This window comes from Bombina bombina, chromosome 9, assembly GCF_027579735.1.
Source record: "Bombina bombina isolate aBomBom1 chromosome 9, aBomBom1.pri, whole genome shotgun sequence".
NCBI classification, from domain to species: domain Eukaryota; kingdom Metazoa; phylum Chordata; class Amphibia; order Anura; family Bombinatoridae; genus Bombina; species Bombina bombina.
In genome coordinates this window covers 240,235,464-240,253,452 of record NC_069507.1, presented here as the reverse complement: position 1 = coordinate 240,253,452, position 17,989 = coordinate 240,235,464, and the positions used below count along the sequence as shown (strand labels likewise).

The following is a 17,989-nucleotide window of genomic DNA, read 5'->3' as shown; positions in this document are numbered from 1 at the left end:
CATTTAAAAACAATTAATTGGTTACTGTTGAAACAGATTACCGTGAGAAAAGGATATACTGGTGGTTGTATGGGAAAGAGTACTCAAATTTTCAATTTAGGCGTAGAAAACAATTTAAAAATAAACGCAACATTGACACAGTCGATAGTAGTGGTGGGGATTCCTCAGAGGGGGATATTGAGACACCTAGTGGTGCTGGTGGTACTGAACTCCCTTTAGGGGGTATTACAACAAGGTCTTCCAACAAACCCCCCCTACCTTTGACAAAAAGAAATGACACAGGAACTATATTAGAAGAGGAGGGTACAAAGAAAGAAACCCCCAAAGGAAATAGACATCATATACATTCTTAGTGACATCCCTCTAAGTGAAGATGAATGAAAGTTGCTGAACAAGGGTTTGTCCCAACTCCTAAAAATGATAAATTTCACATGAATGTTGATATGTATAAGTTGCAGAGACAACTGAGGATAAGGGATTTTTTTAAGGACAAACCACAGACTGTGTCCAGCAAATTTTAAGCTTCAAGTAACTTTGACCCTGCTAATTATAATCCTTCCATTCGAAGCTTCACACGGATGGTAACTAATTCTTTTGAACAAGCTAAATCAGATGGCTATTTCTCCAATCTTACTAGAGAAGAGAAAACATCTTCACAATGTTTAAAGGATGATCATTCTATTATCATATATTCTGCAGATAAAGGTGGGTCTATAGTGATCCAAAACTACACAGACTACCACAATGAAGCGTATAGGCAATTATATGACACCACCACTTATTGCAAATTGAGGGGCAACCCCACAATGTCTTTTAAAAAATCTTTGGACTACATTTTAAAATGTGGTTTGGAGGCAGGTATGATTAATGAAATTGAATATGAATTTATGAGTATAACTTTTCCTATTATTCCAGTTCTATATTTACTACCTAAAGTCCATAAAACGTTCATCAATCCCCCTGGCAGGCCCATTGTGTCTGCCAGGGACTCATTATGTTGCAAAGTGGCGGAATTTATTGATTATCACCTCCAGCCTGTTGTAAAAGAATCCTTTTCTTATCTTTTGGACTCCCCTTCTTTGATTAAGAGGTTGCTTGATTTAGATTGGTTGGAGGAAGGAGATTTGTTGGTGGCCATGGATGTTGACAGCCTGTATACTGTTTTTCACCATGTTGGTGGTGTGCAGGCTGTCAAATCCATGGTAAGTTTATCGTTGGCATATGCGGGGACCCCCCCATAGAGTTCCTGCTTAAATTGTTAACTTTTTGTTTGGAAAAAAATTATTTCAAATTCGAAAAAGAATTCTTTCTACAAATAGTAGGGACTGCTATGGGTTCAGGTATGGCTCACACATATGCCAACCTTTACATGCTTTGGTACGAAAATTTGTGATGAGGACCTTGTCTGTTTCTAACATAAAATTTTATTTTAGATATATACAGGGAGTGCAGAATTATTAGGCAAATGAGTATTTTGACCACATCATCCTCTTTATGCATGTTGTCTTACTCCAAGCTGTATAGGCTCGAAAGCCTACTACCAATTAAGCATATTAAGTGATGTGCATCTCTGTAATGAGAAGGGGTGTGGTCTAATGACATCAACACCCTATATCAGGTGTGCATAATTATTAGGCAACTTCCTTTCCTTTGGCAAAATGGGTCAAAAGAAGGACTTGACAGGCTCAGAAAAGTCAAAAATAGTGAGATATCTTGCAGAGGGATGCAGCACTCTTAAAATTGCAAAGCTTCTGAAGCGTGATCATCGAACAATCATGCGTTTCATTCAAAATAGTCAACAGGGTCGCAAGAAGCGTGTGGAAAAACCAAGGCGCAAAATAACTGCCCATGAACTGAGAAAAGTCAAGCGTGCAGCTGCCAAGATGCCACTTGCCACCAGTTTGGCCATATTTCAGAGCTGCAACATCACTGGAGTGCCCGAAAGCACAAGGTGTGCAATACTCAGAGACATGGCCAAGGTAAGAAAGGCTGAAAGACGACCACCACTGAACAAGACACACAAGCTGAAACTTCAAGACTGGGCCAAGAAATATCTCAAGACTGATTTTTCTAAGGTTTTATGGACTGATGAAATGAGAGTGAGTCTTGATGGGCCAGATGGATGGGCCCGTGGCTGGATTGGTAAAGGGCAGAGAGCTCCAGTCCGACTCAGACGCCAGCAAGGTGGAGGTGGAGTACTGGTTTGGGCTGGTATCATCAAAGATGAGCTTGTAGGGCCTTTTCGGGTTGAGGATGGAGTCAAGCTCAACTCCCAGTCCTACTGCCAGTTTCTGTAAGACACCTTCTTCAAGCAGTGGTACAGGAAGAAGTCTGCATCCTTCAAGAAAAACATGATTTTCATGCAGGACAATGCTCCATCACACGCGTCCAAGTACTCCACAGCGTGGCTGGCAAGAAAGGGTATAAAAGAAGAAAATCTAATGACATGGCCTCCTTGTTCACCTGATCTGAACCCCATTGAGAACCTGTGGTCCATCATCAAATGTGAGATTTACAAGGAGGGAAAACAGTACACCTCTCTGAACAGTGTCTGGGAGGCTGTGGTTGCTGCTGCATGCAATGTTGATGGTGAACAGATCAAAACACTGACAGAATCCATGGATGGCAGGCTTTTGAGTGTCCTTGCAAAGAAAGGTGGCTATATTGATCACTGATTTGTTTTTGTTTTGTTTTTGAATGTCAGAAATGTATATTTGTGAATGTTGAGATTTTATATTGGTTTCACTGGTAAAAATAAATAATTGAAATGGGTATATATTTGTTTTTTGTTAAGTTGCCTAATAATTATGCACAGTAATAGTCACCTGCACACACAGATATCCTCCTAAAATAGCTAAAACTAAAAACAAACTAAAAACTACTTCCAAAAATATTCAGCTTTGATATTAATGAGTTTTTTGGGTTCATTGAGAACATGGTTGTTGTTCAATAATAAAATTAATCCTCAAAAATACAACTTGCCTAATAATTCTGCACTCCCTGTAGACGATATATTCTTGGTATGGAGGGGTTCAATATATTCATTGAATAGTTGGATTGATATTCTTAACAAATTGGAGTCACCAATACATTTTAAGTATGAGTTTAGTATAGACTCCATACCTTTTTTGGATTTGAATATTTTCAAACATTCGGTTGGGAATGGCTTTAGGTTTGTTACATTATTATATTCAAAACCGACTGATAAGAACTCCCTACTCTTATCAACTAGCTTCCATCCTGAACATCAGAAGAGGAGTGTGATCTCCTCACAGCTCCTGTGAGTAGCATGTAACAACACACTCATTGAGACTAGAGCTACCCAAGAAAATGAAATGAAGATGAAACTGAAGGAGAGAGGTTATAGAACTGTAGACATTGCTAAATCACAAGAGAAATTGTCACAATATGATCAAATGGCACTCTTATATAAGATGAAGAATGGGAATGATAACACCAATAACATAAATCTAATTACCACATTTATCCCCTGCACAAGGTACTTGAGGAATCCATTTGAAAGAACTGGGATATTGTGAAGTCCGACAAGTCTCTTCCTTTTATACAATCAAATGCACCACGAGTGGTATATAAAAAGGCTTCCAACTTAAAGGACATCTTGGTACACAATGACCTGGTGAAATGCTACTAGAAAGGTACTTGGATGGATGCCAAAAAGAAATTGGGTAGTTTTAAATGTGGAGACTGTACCACACGCTACAGCATGCTGACGGCATCCCAATTCCACCATCCTCGGACGGGGAAGAAGTACAAGACCTTCCACAGATTGACATGCACTAATAGTTTTGTTATCTATATCTTGACATGTCCGTGTTCTCTGGTTTATGTGGGAAAGACCTTGACCACATTCAGGGAGAGGATGGCTAATCATTGCCATGCCATAAGAGCTGCCATTGACAAGCGAGAATCGGATCAACCTGTGGCTAGGCATTTTATGCAAGCAGGATATACTGCCGCTAGTCTAAAGACCATGATAATTGATCATGTGCCACCACTGAACAGAGGTGGAGATAGGCACAAAAAGCTCCTACAGGTTGAGGCTTCATGGATTTATCGACTAGACACTGTTACTCCCAGACGTTTGAATGTCCAACTGGACTATAATGTGTTCTTATAGCTGGAATTGGCTATGATTGGATGATCTAGGTCTTATCTGGCAATACAAGAATATTAGACAGTCACCCCTGGAATGAATAGTGATGGCTACACTTCTATCTTCAAGTTAGAAAAAATTGTGTAGGAAGGAGCGCCACAAAAAGGCTATAGTACGTATAGATTATAGAGTATTTAGTCTGGTGAATATTTAGCAAAATAAATTATACGTAATATTAAGCGTGATGGTTCTTTGTCCTCATAGTATATATTCCCATATTTAACTAAGAATTAATTTAAAACAACAACCCTATAGGTATATTTGATCCTTTTACTTAAAAAAAATCTTATAAAAAATACATAAATGTTAAAATTACAACATACAGAGACAAAAAATGAGTAGTTAATAGAATGTGGTTTCAATAAAACCTTGGACTATAAAAGCTGATATAATGACCAGCTCTAAACAAATCTTAACAGACACTGCAAAACTAAGGAATTATTGATTCTGTGCCGTTGTGCATAAATAATACAAATATAGCCTTTAAAATGTTTTGTTTGCAAATGTTACTAAAATAATTGACGTCTGTAAGAGGTTTCAAGTTAGTATGGCAACAATTGTTGCAAATACACCGGAAAAAAAAAACGTGAACAAATTGAGTTACAAATTGTTTTTGTGACACTTTATGTTACAATAATTGTTGGGACTTGTTTAGACTCAATAGTGTTGTAGAGAAATAAAAATAAAAAGACAGTGGTTGTATATGACTGCAAACTATCAAGATAAGGGGAATATAAACGTTGTGCTTTTTTTATATCAAAAAAGTGAGAAATATATCCCTCACACGCTATAGACTATCGGACACTATACATTCTAACAGATTATTACAGCTGCTATTAGTCTTGAGAAAGATCTAGTATAGAGGTTGAAACGCGTAGACATTCCTTTTGAACCACTGCCGACTTACCAGCCAGATGATTTGCTTGTGATAGGTGAGCCTATTTTCAAACTTGTTCAGATAAGCCTTATTGTTTGCCGCATTTGTTCTTTTTTTTTTATTTTGCAGGTCCATTTGTGCAGTTTTCATACACTCATGGTTGTTCCTTCAAGAATTTCATTTCTTTCCACGTCTGGATTTACAATTACTCTACCATTACACTGATTGAAACTTTCAGTACTAGACATTATTTAGGTTAGGACACTCTTTTCAACTGTTTATTCTAGAAATATTTTTGTCAACAACCGACTTGTTTTAATTTTTTATGGGGTCTGTATTCCTATGGGATTTCATCTGCTAATAACTATATATGAATTTATTTTGTATATGCTATCAATTTTCATACAACATTTAATCACTGTTTATGAATTTGTTTATGAATTCTGTATATGCTATTTCACGTATGTCTTAAGCCAAACATTAATTCTGATCTAATAGAGATAATCTAGATTTAGTGTTTATACTGTAGCGGATTGGCCAATCCACTTTTCATCATTAACTGTGTATTGCCTAATCGTCTTCACTTTTATTGTGCACTCGCTTTATCTATATATATAGGAGACATTGTATCCCTCACTTTACTATATCCCAATTACGAAGCGCAATGCCTCCTTTCCTCTTTATATAATAGGAGGTATTTCTCACTTTTTTTGATATAAAAAAGCTCTACGTTTATATTCCCCTTATGTTGATAGTTTGCAGTCATATACAACCACTGTCTTTTTATTTTTATTTCTCTTCGACACTATTGAGTCTAAACAAGTCCCAACGATTATTGTAACATAAAGTGTCACAAAAACAATTTGTAACTCAATTTGTAACTCAATTTGTTCATGTTACTTTTTTTCGGTGTCATTTGCAACAATTGTTGCCATACTAACTTGAAACCTCTAACAAACGTCAATTATTTTAGTAACGTTTGCAAACAAAACATTTTAAAGCAGGCTATATTTGTATTATTTATGCACAATGGCAAAGAATCAATAATTCCTTAGTTTTGCCGTGTCTGTTAAGATTTGTTTAGAGCTGGTCATTATATCAGCTTTTATAGTCCAAAGTTTAATTGAAACCACATTCTATTAACTACTCATTTTTTGTCTCTGTATGTTGTAATTTTAACGTTTATGTATTTTTTATAAGATTTTTTAAGTAAAAGGATCAAATATACCTATAGGGTTGTTGTTTTAAATTAATTCTTAGTTTAATATGGGAATATATACTATGAGGACAAAGAACCATCACGCTTAATATTACGTATAATTTATTTTGCTAAATATTCACCAGACTAAATACTCTAGAATCTATACGTACTATAGCCTTTCTGTGGCGCTCCTTCCTACACAATTTTTTCTAACTTGATTATAAACGACGTATTGGACAGTTGTTTTTTAGAAGTAGAGCAAGTACGTTCAACCCTTGGCGCTGTCCTCTACACTAAACCCCTTTTGTACACTTCTATCTTCGACATATAATATTTGGGGGCTCAATAAATGAGTGTATATTCCGCCTTTATAAGTTTCTACCATACTACAATAGGCACAAAAGGATTTAGGTACTACTAGGTCTAGTGTATTGCTAAAATTTTATATAAGCCATATCTGTAATATACTGATGGGCTATCTGTATGATTTTTAATATATTAACAATAGTGTAGTGTATTTTTTAATAGGATCGTCTGGTTATCAGCCACTCAGTTGCGTATCCATGTTGTAGCTAATAGACATGATGGTGACGTAGCTTGATGTCTGTCACAAGGGGAGTGGCTATGTAAATTAGCCATGTGCTTAGATTAGATGAATAGGCATACGGCATTAGTTACGTAGCCGGACCGCATTGGTTTGGCTGAACCGGATGTTTGAGCACGTTAGAGTTTAAATAGGGAATGGGTGTGTTAGTTTGTCAGAGATTGTTTTGGAGACATTTTTGATCTACCCATTGAAAAAGGTGCCAGTCCGGTACCGAAACGTCTGGGGGTATTTGTGCAGTGATATGCTGAGATGAGCTGAATAAACTTTACATTATCAAGACCAGTGAGTGCAGCATTTTATTCTTAATAAGGATAAAGGAACTTTGCTTATGTATTACACGCAGCACCCTGGCAGTTGCTTATGTATTGGTATATATATACACTGTGTGCAGAATTATTAGGCAAATGAGTATTTTGATCACATCATCCTCTTTATGCATGTTGTCTTACTCCAAGCTGTATAGGCTCGAAAGCCTACTACCAATTAAGCATATTAGGTGATGTGCATCTCTGTAATGAGAAGGGGTGTGGTCTAATGACATCAACACCCTATATCAGGTGTGCATAATTATTAGGCAACTTCCTTTCCTTTGGCAAAATGGGTCAAAAGAAGGACTTGACAGGCTCAGAAAAGTCAAAAATAGTGAGATATCTTGCAGAGGGATGTAGCACTCTTAAAATTGCAAAGCTTCTGAAGCGTGATCATCGAGCAATCAAGCGTTTCATTCAAAATAGTCAACAGGGTCGCAAGAAGCGTGTGGAAAAACCAAGGCGCAAAATAACTGCCCATGAACTGAGAAAAGTCAAGCGTGCAGCTGCCAAGATGCCACTTGCCACCAGTTTGGCCATATTTCAGAGCTGCAACATCACTGGAGTGCCCAAAAGCACAAGGTGTGCAATACTCAGAGACATGGCCAAGGTAAGAAAGGCTGAAAGACGACCACCACTGAACAAGACACACAAGCTGAAACGTCAAGACTGGGCCAAGAAATATCTCAAGACTGATTTTTCTAAGGTTTTATGGACTGATGAAATGAGAGTGAGTCTTGATGGGCCAGATGGATGGGCCCGTGGCTGGATTGGTAAAGGGCAGAGAGCTCCAGTCCGACTCAGACGCCAGCAAGGTGGAGGTGGAGTACTGGTTTGGGCTAGTATCATCAAAGATGAGCTTGTGGAGCCTTTTCAGGTTGAGGATGGAGTCAAGCTGAACTCCCAGTCCTACTGCCAGTTTCTGGAAGACACCTTCTTCAAGCAGTGGTACAGGAAGAAGTCTGCATCCTTCAAGAAAAACATGATTTTAATGCAGGACAATGCTCCATCACACGCGTCCAAGTACTCCACAGCGTGGCTGGCAAGAAAGGGTATAAAAGAAGAAAATCTAATGACATGGCCTCCTTGTTCACCTGATCTGAACCCCATTGAGAACCTGTGGTCCATCATCAAATGTGAGATTTACAAGGAGGGAAAACAGTACACCTCTCTGAACAATGTCTGGGAGGCTGTGGTTGCTGCTGCACGCAATGTTGATGGTGAACAGATCAAAACACTGACAGAATCCATGGATGGCAGGCTTTTGAGTGTCCTTGCAAAGAAAGGTGGCTATATTGGTCACTGATTTGTTTTTGTTTTGTTTTTGAATGTCAGAAATGTATATTTGTGAATGTTGAGATGTTATATTGGTTTCACTGGTAAAAATAAATAATTGAAATGGGTATATATTTGTTTTTTGTTAAGTTGCCTAATAATTATGCACAGTAATAGTCACCTGCACACACAGATATCCCCCTAAAATAGCTATAACTAAAAACAAACTAAAAACTACTTCCAAAACTATTCAGCTTTGATATTAAAGAGTTTTTTGGGTTCATTGAGAACATGGTTGTTGTTCAATAATAAAATTAATCCTCAAAAATACAACTTGCCTAATAATTCTGCACTCCCTGTATATATATATATATATATATATATATATATATATATATATATATATATATATATATATATATATATATATATATATATATATATATATATATATATATATATATATATATATATATATATATATATATATATATATATATATAAATGTGTGTGTTTCTGTGTATATTTTCAGTTTCACAGTATAGAAGCAATGTATTAAATGATTGGTTAGAGACAGGTTGCTTATTGTTTTATATAATAAATAGACTGTGAAACGTTTGTGGCTATTGGTTTTATGAAGTTTATCTTCTATTAAAGGTGGAGGTAACAGTGATTGGACTATGTGGGAACCAACTAGCTGCACAGCTGCAAATTGTCCCAGATTGGGTTTGATCACAATCTTGTTGATTATTTTTGGAATTTCTGACAAATTTATCTTTTCTCAAATCTTCCGGCCCCCTGTATCATGTGACAGCCATTAGCCAATCACAGACTAGTTGAGTGTCCCTTTAAGTGACTTTTTATCTCACTGGGCATTTTCACATCTTCTTTGCACTTTATATGTTCGTAATTGGTTTTCAATAAAATTTTTATAAAGTGTAATCCCATTCATTTTCTATGTTTTTGTATTCATTTAAAGGGACAGTCTAAAAAAGAATTTTTATTGTTTTAAAAGATAGATAATCCCTTTGTTACCATTTCCCAGTTTTGCATAACTAACACAGTTATAATAATATACTTTTAAACTCTGTGATTATCTTGTATCTAACAAGTGAAAAAATTAAAATATAAATATCAGATGCGCCCTCTAAATTAGCTATAAAAATATTGCCAGTGTTAAAGTAATGTGCACTGCAATTTTGCGATGTCTGTGTGATGCTTCAAAAAATTGCTATAATGTGTATCAAAATATTGAATTCTATTAAATATCGTAACAATCTGTAAAATGTTATTTAAAATGAATAGATGTGGATAAATAATATATTCATAATATGACCATCTCATATACTGTTTTAACAAAGATAGTCCACACTCTAGGAGATATTTCACAGATCTCCAGGCAGCAAACTCATTCCAGATCGATGTTGGCAGTTGTAGGTTCTGTTAAAAAGAAAAAGAGAAGAGGCGCCAAATGGTGTGTATCGTTTGAACTACAGAAGGCCAAGCCCCCAAATGAATCTTACTTACAAGATTTCCAGCACTTGAGAAGTGCCACATATGCCTTCTGAACTATTTGCAGCCGTCCAGCTAGCTGATTTGAGGCCAATGTTGCTTCGGTATTAAGCTGTGCAAGACAAAATCACAAAAGTGCCACAATAGTGTGTATCAGTGAGAACACTAACAAATGCGCAAATATTGAAATGTACTCACGAGATGTAGGGCACTTGAGAAGTGCCACAAAGACCTTCTGGGCACTTATCAGCTGTCCAGATCACTGTGTTCACCGGTAATCCTCTGGGCTTTTCTTATCCCTCTCTGTTCCTCATTTGCTGCGGAAGATTAGTGTAGCTGCAAGTGATTGGAGGTTGAATCCCAAATTGCTTTTTGGAGCCATTGTGAATCTAACGCTTTAGCCCAGAGGATTACCTGTGAACACAGTGATCTGGACAGCTGATAAGTGCCCAGAAGGTCTTTGTGGCACTTCTCAAGTGCCCTACATCTCGTGAGTACATTTCAATATTTGCGCATTTGTTAGTGTTCTCACTGATACACACTATTGTGGCACTTTTGTGATTTTGTCTTGCACAGCTTAATACCGAAGCAACATTGGCCTCAAATCAGCTAGCTGGACGGCTGCAAATAGTTCAGAAGGCATACGTGGCACTTCTCAAGTGCTGGAAATCTTGTAAGTAAGATTCATTTGGGGGCTTGGCCTTCTGTAGTTCAAACGATACACACCATTTGGCGCCTCTTCTCTTTTTCTTTTTATCTTGTATCTAAGCCTCTGTAAACTGCCCCTTTTTTCAGTTCTTTTGACAGACTTGCAGTCTAGCCAATCAGTGCCTGCTCCCAGATAACTTCTCGTGCATGAGCACAGTGTTATCTATATGAAATACGTGAACTAACACCCTCTAGTGGTGAAAAACTGTTAAAATGCAATCTGAAAGAGGTGGGCTTCAAGGTCTAAGAAATTAGCATATGAACCTCCTAGGTTAAGCTTTCAACTAAGAATACCAAGAGAACAAAGCAAAATTGGTGATAAAAGTAAATTGGAAAATTGTTTAAAATTACATGCTCTATCTGAATCATGAAAGTTTATTTTGGCCTAGACTGTCCCTAGTGGACACTTTTTGAGGGAAATACAAATTCTATTCTAGTTAAAGTTTGGTAGTAGCTGCTAATATCAACTGTTCTTTGCTGCTGAATTTGAAAAGTCAAAAATGTCTGTAAAAAAGTGCAGATAATTATTAACAATTTTGATTGTGATCAGTAGAAAATGGTCAGGAAGTATGAACTTTTAGTAACATTAAAGGGACACTGAACCCAAATTTTGTCTTTCGTGATTCAGATAGAGCATGCAATTTTAAGCAACTTTCTAATTTACTCCTATTATCAATTTTTCTTTGTTCTCGTGCTATCTTTATTTGAAAAAGAAGGCATCTAAGCTTTTTTTTTTTCAGGACTCTGGACAGCACTTTTTTATTAGTGGATGAAAATATCCACGAATCAGCAAGGGCAACCCAGGTTGTTCATCAAAAATGGGCTGGCATCTAAACTTACATTCTTGCATTTCAAATAAAGATACCAAGAGAATGAAGAAAATTTGATGATAGGAGTAAATTAGAAAGTTGCTTAAAATTTCATGCTCTGGGGCCTATCTATCAAGCTCCGAGCAGGCGGACAGACATCACCGGAAATCAACTCGATCGAGTATGATTGGGTTGATTGACAACCCCCTGCTGGCGGCCCATTGGCCGCGAGTCAGCAGGGGGTGGCGTTGCATCAGCAGCTCTTGTGAGCTGCTGGTGCAATGCTGAATCTGAATCACAAAAGAAAAAAAATTGGGTTCAGTGTCCCTTTAACACAGCCTGTTCTATTTATGAAAATTTTTACTAAAAAAAAGACAAAATAATTAATAAATATCAATCAGAAAAATGACATGATTGTTAGCAATATTTGCTTTGTTTTACAGTCCAGGAACAGAACCCTTAAAAGCTGCTTGATTATAGTTTATTTAATTTCCATTGTTGCAGCCAATTAGAAAAAGGTATAAATGAGCTCTTGTGCATAACAAGCAATCACTGTGCACCATGTAGGGGGATTTCAAATTTCATGGAATGCACTCCAGCCTCTGGGAACCATGGGAAATTTAAAATTTTACAGGAAAAGTGAGCAAAATAAACATTTATTTACTAAAATGAATATACAGCAATGTGAAAACCTATTGCACTTAATCATAATATTTGTTCACATCAAGTGTGGGAGGATAACAAGTCTGTACTTACAGGATCACTCTCTTATAGCTGTCGTACTGCAGAACAGGGACAAAACTTGTAGAATTCCCGACATGTTGCAGATCATACACATAATAATCAATGAATCGCTCTCCACTTTCATCAAAGCTCAGCCATCCTGTCATCCCTAAACAAACCAGAATTATCCAAATAGAAAATCAAAAACTGTAAATGTTTCTTGTTCTTTTCGTGCTAGATCTAAAATATCTCAAATCATATATAGTTGTTTTCTACTTAACAGAAACAAAATAAACCAGCACATCTTCCAATAAAGGGCCAAATATACAAGTGGAGCGTTATTTAACGCTCCCGTTTGAAAGTTAACTGTGTTAGCTTTCTGCACGCGTCGGGTTGCGGTTGTATTACAAATTGAAAGTAAGCAGTTTTCTCTCGCTCGCTAACCAATACACGCATAAAAAGCAGAACTTACAATATAGCGCACGCGATAACCTATTCCCCCATATAAGTCAATAGAGCAAAGAAATGGAAAAACCTAACACCTTGCTCGCGTGCAAACATAAAGTGCACTGACTCGACATGAAAATATGAATATTTAATATTCCAATATTATTCACATAGAAGAATATGTTCTATTTATTAATAAATACATATTTCTACATATATATAATGCTAATTTGGTACAATATATACCTATATATATATATATATATATATATATATATATATATATATATATATATATATATATAGTGGTGCAATAGTCCAGCACTCACTGTATGCTTTGAAGCCGGGGTGCATCCCATATAGTATATAACAAATGAGTCCAGAAGAGAGCACTCGCCGTCGGTATAAAATCATATTTTAAAACATGATTTTATACCACGGCGAGTGCTCTCTTCTGGACTGATTTGTTATACAGTATATATATATATATATATATATATATATATACACACATTATTATATATAGGTATAGATATATACAGATATTTATATCTATATTCTGCAAAGGCGTTTGATACAGTGCCACATGAGAGATTAATGCACAAAATTAAGGGACTGGGAATAGCTGAAAATGTTAGCTCATGGATAAATAACTGGATAAAAGATAGGGAGCAATGAGTAGTAGTGAATGGATCATGGAAAGGACAAAGGTCCCCCACAGGGATCAGTACTGGGCCCTGTTCTTTTTAATATATTTATTAATGACTTGGAGCAAGGATTAACCCCTTAATGACCACAATGTACCCTGTATGTCACTGGTCGTTAAGGGTTTTTTCAGGACATAATAGCACAAGTCTAACAAGAACACACTATTAATGCCCTCCCTCCAGCAGGCTTTGTGGAATAGAGCAGTCTCAACGCTGGTGGCAAGACCGCGCTATAAAACAATCAAGTCCCAAAAAAAGGCCAGTGACATACAGGGTACGTCGCTGGTCCTTAAGGGGTTAAATAGCGACATCTCTATTTTTGCAGATGATACTAAGTTAAGTAAGGTCATTAGGTCAGAGCAGGATGAACGTTCGTTACAAAGGGATCTGCAAAAATTAGGAGTATGAGCAAGTAAATAGAAAATGAGATTTAGTACGGGAGAATGCAAGGTTCTACATTTTGGAAGTAAAAATAAGCAGGCAACATATTATTTAAATGGAAGAATTAGCCAAACAGAGGAGGAAAGGGATTTGGGAGCAGTAATAGATAACAAGCTAAAGATGGGTGCACAATGCAGGGCAGCGGCTTCAAAGGCTAATAAGATACTAGCATGTATTAAAAGAGGCATTGGGGTCAATTTATCAAGCTCTATATCAAAAGACCGCTGCTCCATAACTTGTCCTCCTGCTCTGAGGTTGCGGACAAAAAACAACCCAATCGAATACAATCTGGTTGATTGACACCCCCTGCTACCAGCCGATTGGCCGCAAATCTGCAGGGGGTGGTATTGAACCCACAGTTCACAAGAACTGCTGGTGCAATGATAAATGCAGACAGCGTATGCTGTCCGCATATATAGATGTGTGGCGGACATGATACGCTACATTGTGTCATACCTGTCCGCACTATAATAAATATACCCCATTGATTCAAGTGAGGAAAGTATAATTCTGTCACTATATAAATCCCTGGTAAGACCTCACCTTGAGTATGGAGTGCAGTTCTGGGGACCGATCGCATAAAAAGATATTGCAGAACTAGAAAAATTTCAGAGAAGAGCCACAAAGCTAATTAGGGGAATGGAGAATTTAAGCTATGAGAAGAGGCTAACCAAACTGGGTCTGTTTTCTCTAGAAAAAAGGCGCTTGAGAGGTGACATGATTACTTTGTATAAATATATTCAAGGACCATATACAGAGATGGCAGAAGCTCTGTTTATTCCAAGAAAATTGTTTGTGACAAGAGGTCACAATTTAAGGTTGGAGGAAAGGAGATTTAGGGGCCGATTTAACTGCTGTAGCGGATCATGACTGCTGCACATCGATAAATGCCGACAACATACGCTGTCAGCATATATCATTGTACAATCAGTTATGGTGAACATCTTGTGCAATGCCGCCCTATAGGGGCCGATTTATCAAGGGCTGAATGGCTTCTGATGCCCCTGTTTCCGAGTAAGCCTTCAGGCTCGCCGGAAAAAGCAGTAATGAAGCAGCGGTCTTAACTGGTCCGCTGCCTCTGAGGCTGCGGTCTGCAATCCGCCCCAATCCTATACAATCAGGTTGATTGACACCCTCTGCTAGTGGACGATTGGCCGGGAATCTGCAGGGGGCAGCATTGCACAAACAGTTCACCAGAACTGCTTGTGCAATGTTAAATGCTGACAGCGTATGCTGTCGGAATTCAGCATATCATGTGGAACAGACAATGATAAATCGGCCGCATAGTATAGAAAAATGGACTGACATTAAAAAAAAAAATATATATATATATATATATAGTAATTTTACTCTTTTATTATCTCACAATTAATTTATGTATAATCACACTTTAAAATATATTACTGTTTTGCTAGGATGGGCCATATTATTTCCATTGTTGACAATTTGCAATATTTCTTTCTATAGTATTATCGTTCTTACCAAGTAATTTAGTCCTGTTGTAGCCTTTTAATATTTTTACCAGGGCTTTTCCATCACTAATGTTTTTGCCCTGCTGTAGAAGTTCTTTGATACCAAAAGCATATAAAAGTGCTGAATCATGGAGGTACGCGGAATAGGGACTGACCTGCAACAGACAAAGTAAATGCAGAAGTGTACAGTTACTAACGTTATTTAATTTTAACTTTTTAAGTTTTACATCTGGCTACAAAAGTGCAAAAGGGATGATAGAGCATTGTATTATTGCACTGATTGCATAACCTGTGTGGTTAAACTCTGCAGAGAGATTAAACACATAGTTAAATTCACCTCCAGATCAGCAATTCACTACTAAGAACTATCTGAACACAGCTAGTGAACCAATGAAAAGAGACATATGTGTTCAGCCACCAATCACCAGCTAGTTCACAGTAGAGCATTTCTGCTGCTGAGCATATTTTCAAATGCTTTTCAAGAAATGATACCAAGAGAACAATGAAAATTTGATAACAGAAGTCAAATTAAAAATACATTTAAGTTGCATTCTCTATCTATCCGATTAATCAAGGGCCGAATGTCCCCTGATCCCCCTGTTTCCGTGCGAGCCTTCAGGCTCACTGGAAACAGCAGTTATGCTCCTTAACTAGTCTGCCTGCTCTGAGCGGTGGAGAGCAATCCGCCCGATCAGATACGATTGGGTTGATTGACACCCCCTGCTAGCGGCTGATTGACCGCAAATCTGCAGGGGGCGGCATGGCACAAGCAGTTTATCAGAACTGCTTGTGCAATGTTAAATGCCGACAGCGTATGATGTCGCCAATCAGTGATGTCTGTCGGACAGACATTGTTAAATTGGACCCAGAGCATACAATTTAAAAAAAAAACTTTAGAATTTACTTATTTTATTAAATTTGCTTTGTTCTCATGGTATGCATTGTTGAAGAGATACCTAGGTAGGCATCAGGAGCACTACATAGCAGGAAATAGTGCTGCCCTCTAGTGCTCTTGCTAATGGAATTTTTCATGACACAACAGACTCCATGTTGTTTTTTTTATTTAAGCCTAACCAGGGCTCATCTATTATAGCATTGAATTTTGTTTTCCTCAGTCTTGCTGACTGAGAAGTTTTATATCAATATGTTTTTCATGATTCAAGGTAGTTTACTTGCCTAGGCCCCAGCTAGTCGCCTATTTCTGTAAATAAGTGCAATTTATAACCTTGACTGTAGTTTAGGAATGTTGGGGTAAACATAAATAAAATAAGTATTTTCCTTGAATTTTTACCCTATATGCGGGAGCCATCTACTGTTAGAACAATAATATTTAATCTAATTAATTTGATGTTAATTAATTATTAAAATATTATAATTAATGACTCCTCCTAGATGACAGAATGGGAATATATAGGGTCTAGCCAATGGGAGGGGGTCGTTTTCCTGTGTTTTGGAACTTGTCACATAATATATGGAGTTGGTAATTTGCTAATCAACTACAGAGGTCCGAGATTATTGGATTATAACTGCTGAGGCTAGTTTAGCCTATTCGGACAGACCTACGACCTGACCTGACAGTTTGATTCCTGTCTGCAAAGGGGGAATTTATTTACTTTGGTGATGTATGAAATTAAGTCACCTTAAATGTTAATATCATTAAGATTTACACTTTACCTTTATGTAAAATACTTTTGTCTATTTGATCAGGTAAATTAATTCATTGTTTTATAGCTTTGTGTTTTCCTTTTTTAAATTCCTACCACCAATAACACCGGGTGAATCAGGAATTATGATAAAATTATTATCTGACGGTTTGTCATAATTATTAATTTACCTGATTCTCTGCAATTACCTTAGAGGGTTTATAACTAAATATTTGGTTCCTATTATCAAGCCAATGTTTGTGTTATTTTGAAAATATGATTTAATTATCCTTATAGTTTTATCTCTGCATTATTCTGTTTTCCTTGCTAGTTGGAGTTATTATGTTATCGCTTTAGTTGAATATTATAGAGCTGTAATTTATATCTCTATAATATTTTGATTGCTTAAGATACTATTGAATGCTAATTATTTTTCCAATCAAAATACTTTAATAAAGCAAATTTTTGTTATTCATGTGGTGTCGGTATAATTAATAGACTAATAGCAACTAAAAAGATTCAGATTTTGTTTATTATCTTTAACAAGTTATAATAAAAAAATGTGTCATTAAAAATTGCACTATTTCACATAATATACTTTTATAGATAAAGGTAATATTCATAACATCTTCATTATGGGACAGGTCATGAGCCTGATTGATACTGGTTCTCAAATTACTGTCATGTCAGAAAATATTTTTAGGCAAATCATGGACATAGCTCCAGGGGAGTTAAAGTTAAAAATCTACACTGGTATTTTGCAAAATTTTGATGGAAAACCTATTGAAGTTATAGGTTATTTATGGCTTAAAATCAAAATTGGGAAAATGTCCCTGCAACATCCAGTTGTTGTGGTTAAAGCAGCTGAAGAACAATTTCTTATTGGGAATGATTTGCTTAGACGTCTTAATCCTATAATTGATTGCATAAATGGTGTTGTATGGTCACAGGTGAAAACACCAATCAATTATCAACGGGTTAAATATTATACTAACCCAAAGTGTTGTCATAAAATTGAGCATAGACAGGATTCTGTTGAAATTCATTTTCGGAACAGTCAAGTACCTGAGATGACAATCCTACAA

At 36.7% G+C, this 17,989-nt stretch overlaps 1 protein-coding gene across 1 annotated transcript in view; it reads right to left on the bottom strand.

Moving 5' to 3' along the window:
- The window catches only part of LOC128640521 (guanylate cyclase 2G-like), a 153,193-nt gene that overhangs the window by 111,281 nt on the left and 23,923 nt on the right, over positions 1–17,989 (bottom strand). The window contains exons 6-7 of the mRNA XM_053692994.1: positions 15,272–15,416; positions 12,228–12,363 (exon numbers count right to left, since the gene is read on the bottom strand). Coding sequence (XP_053548969.1) covers positions 12,228–12,363; positions 15,272–15,416 — 281 coding nt within the window. The remainder of the gene's footprint in view (positions 1–12,227; positions 12,364–15,271; positions 15,417–17,989) is intronic.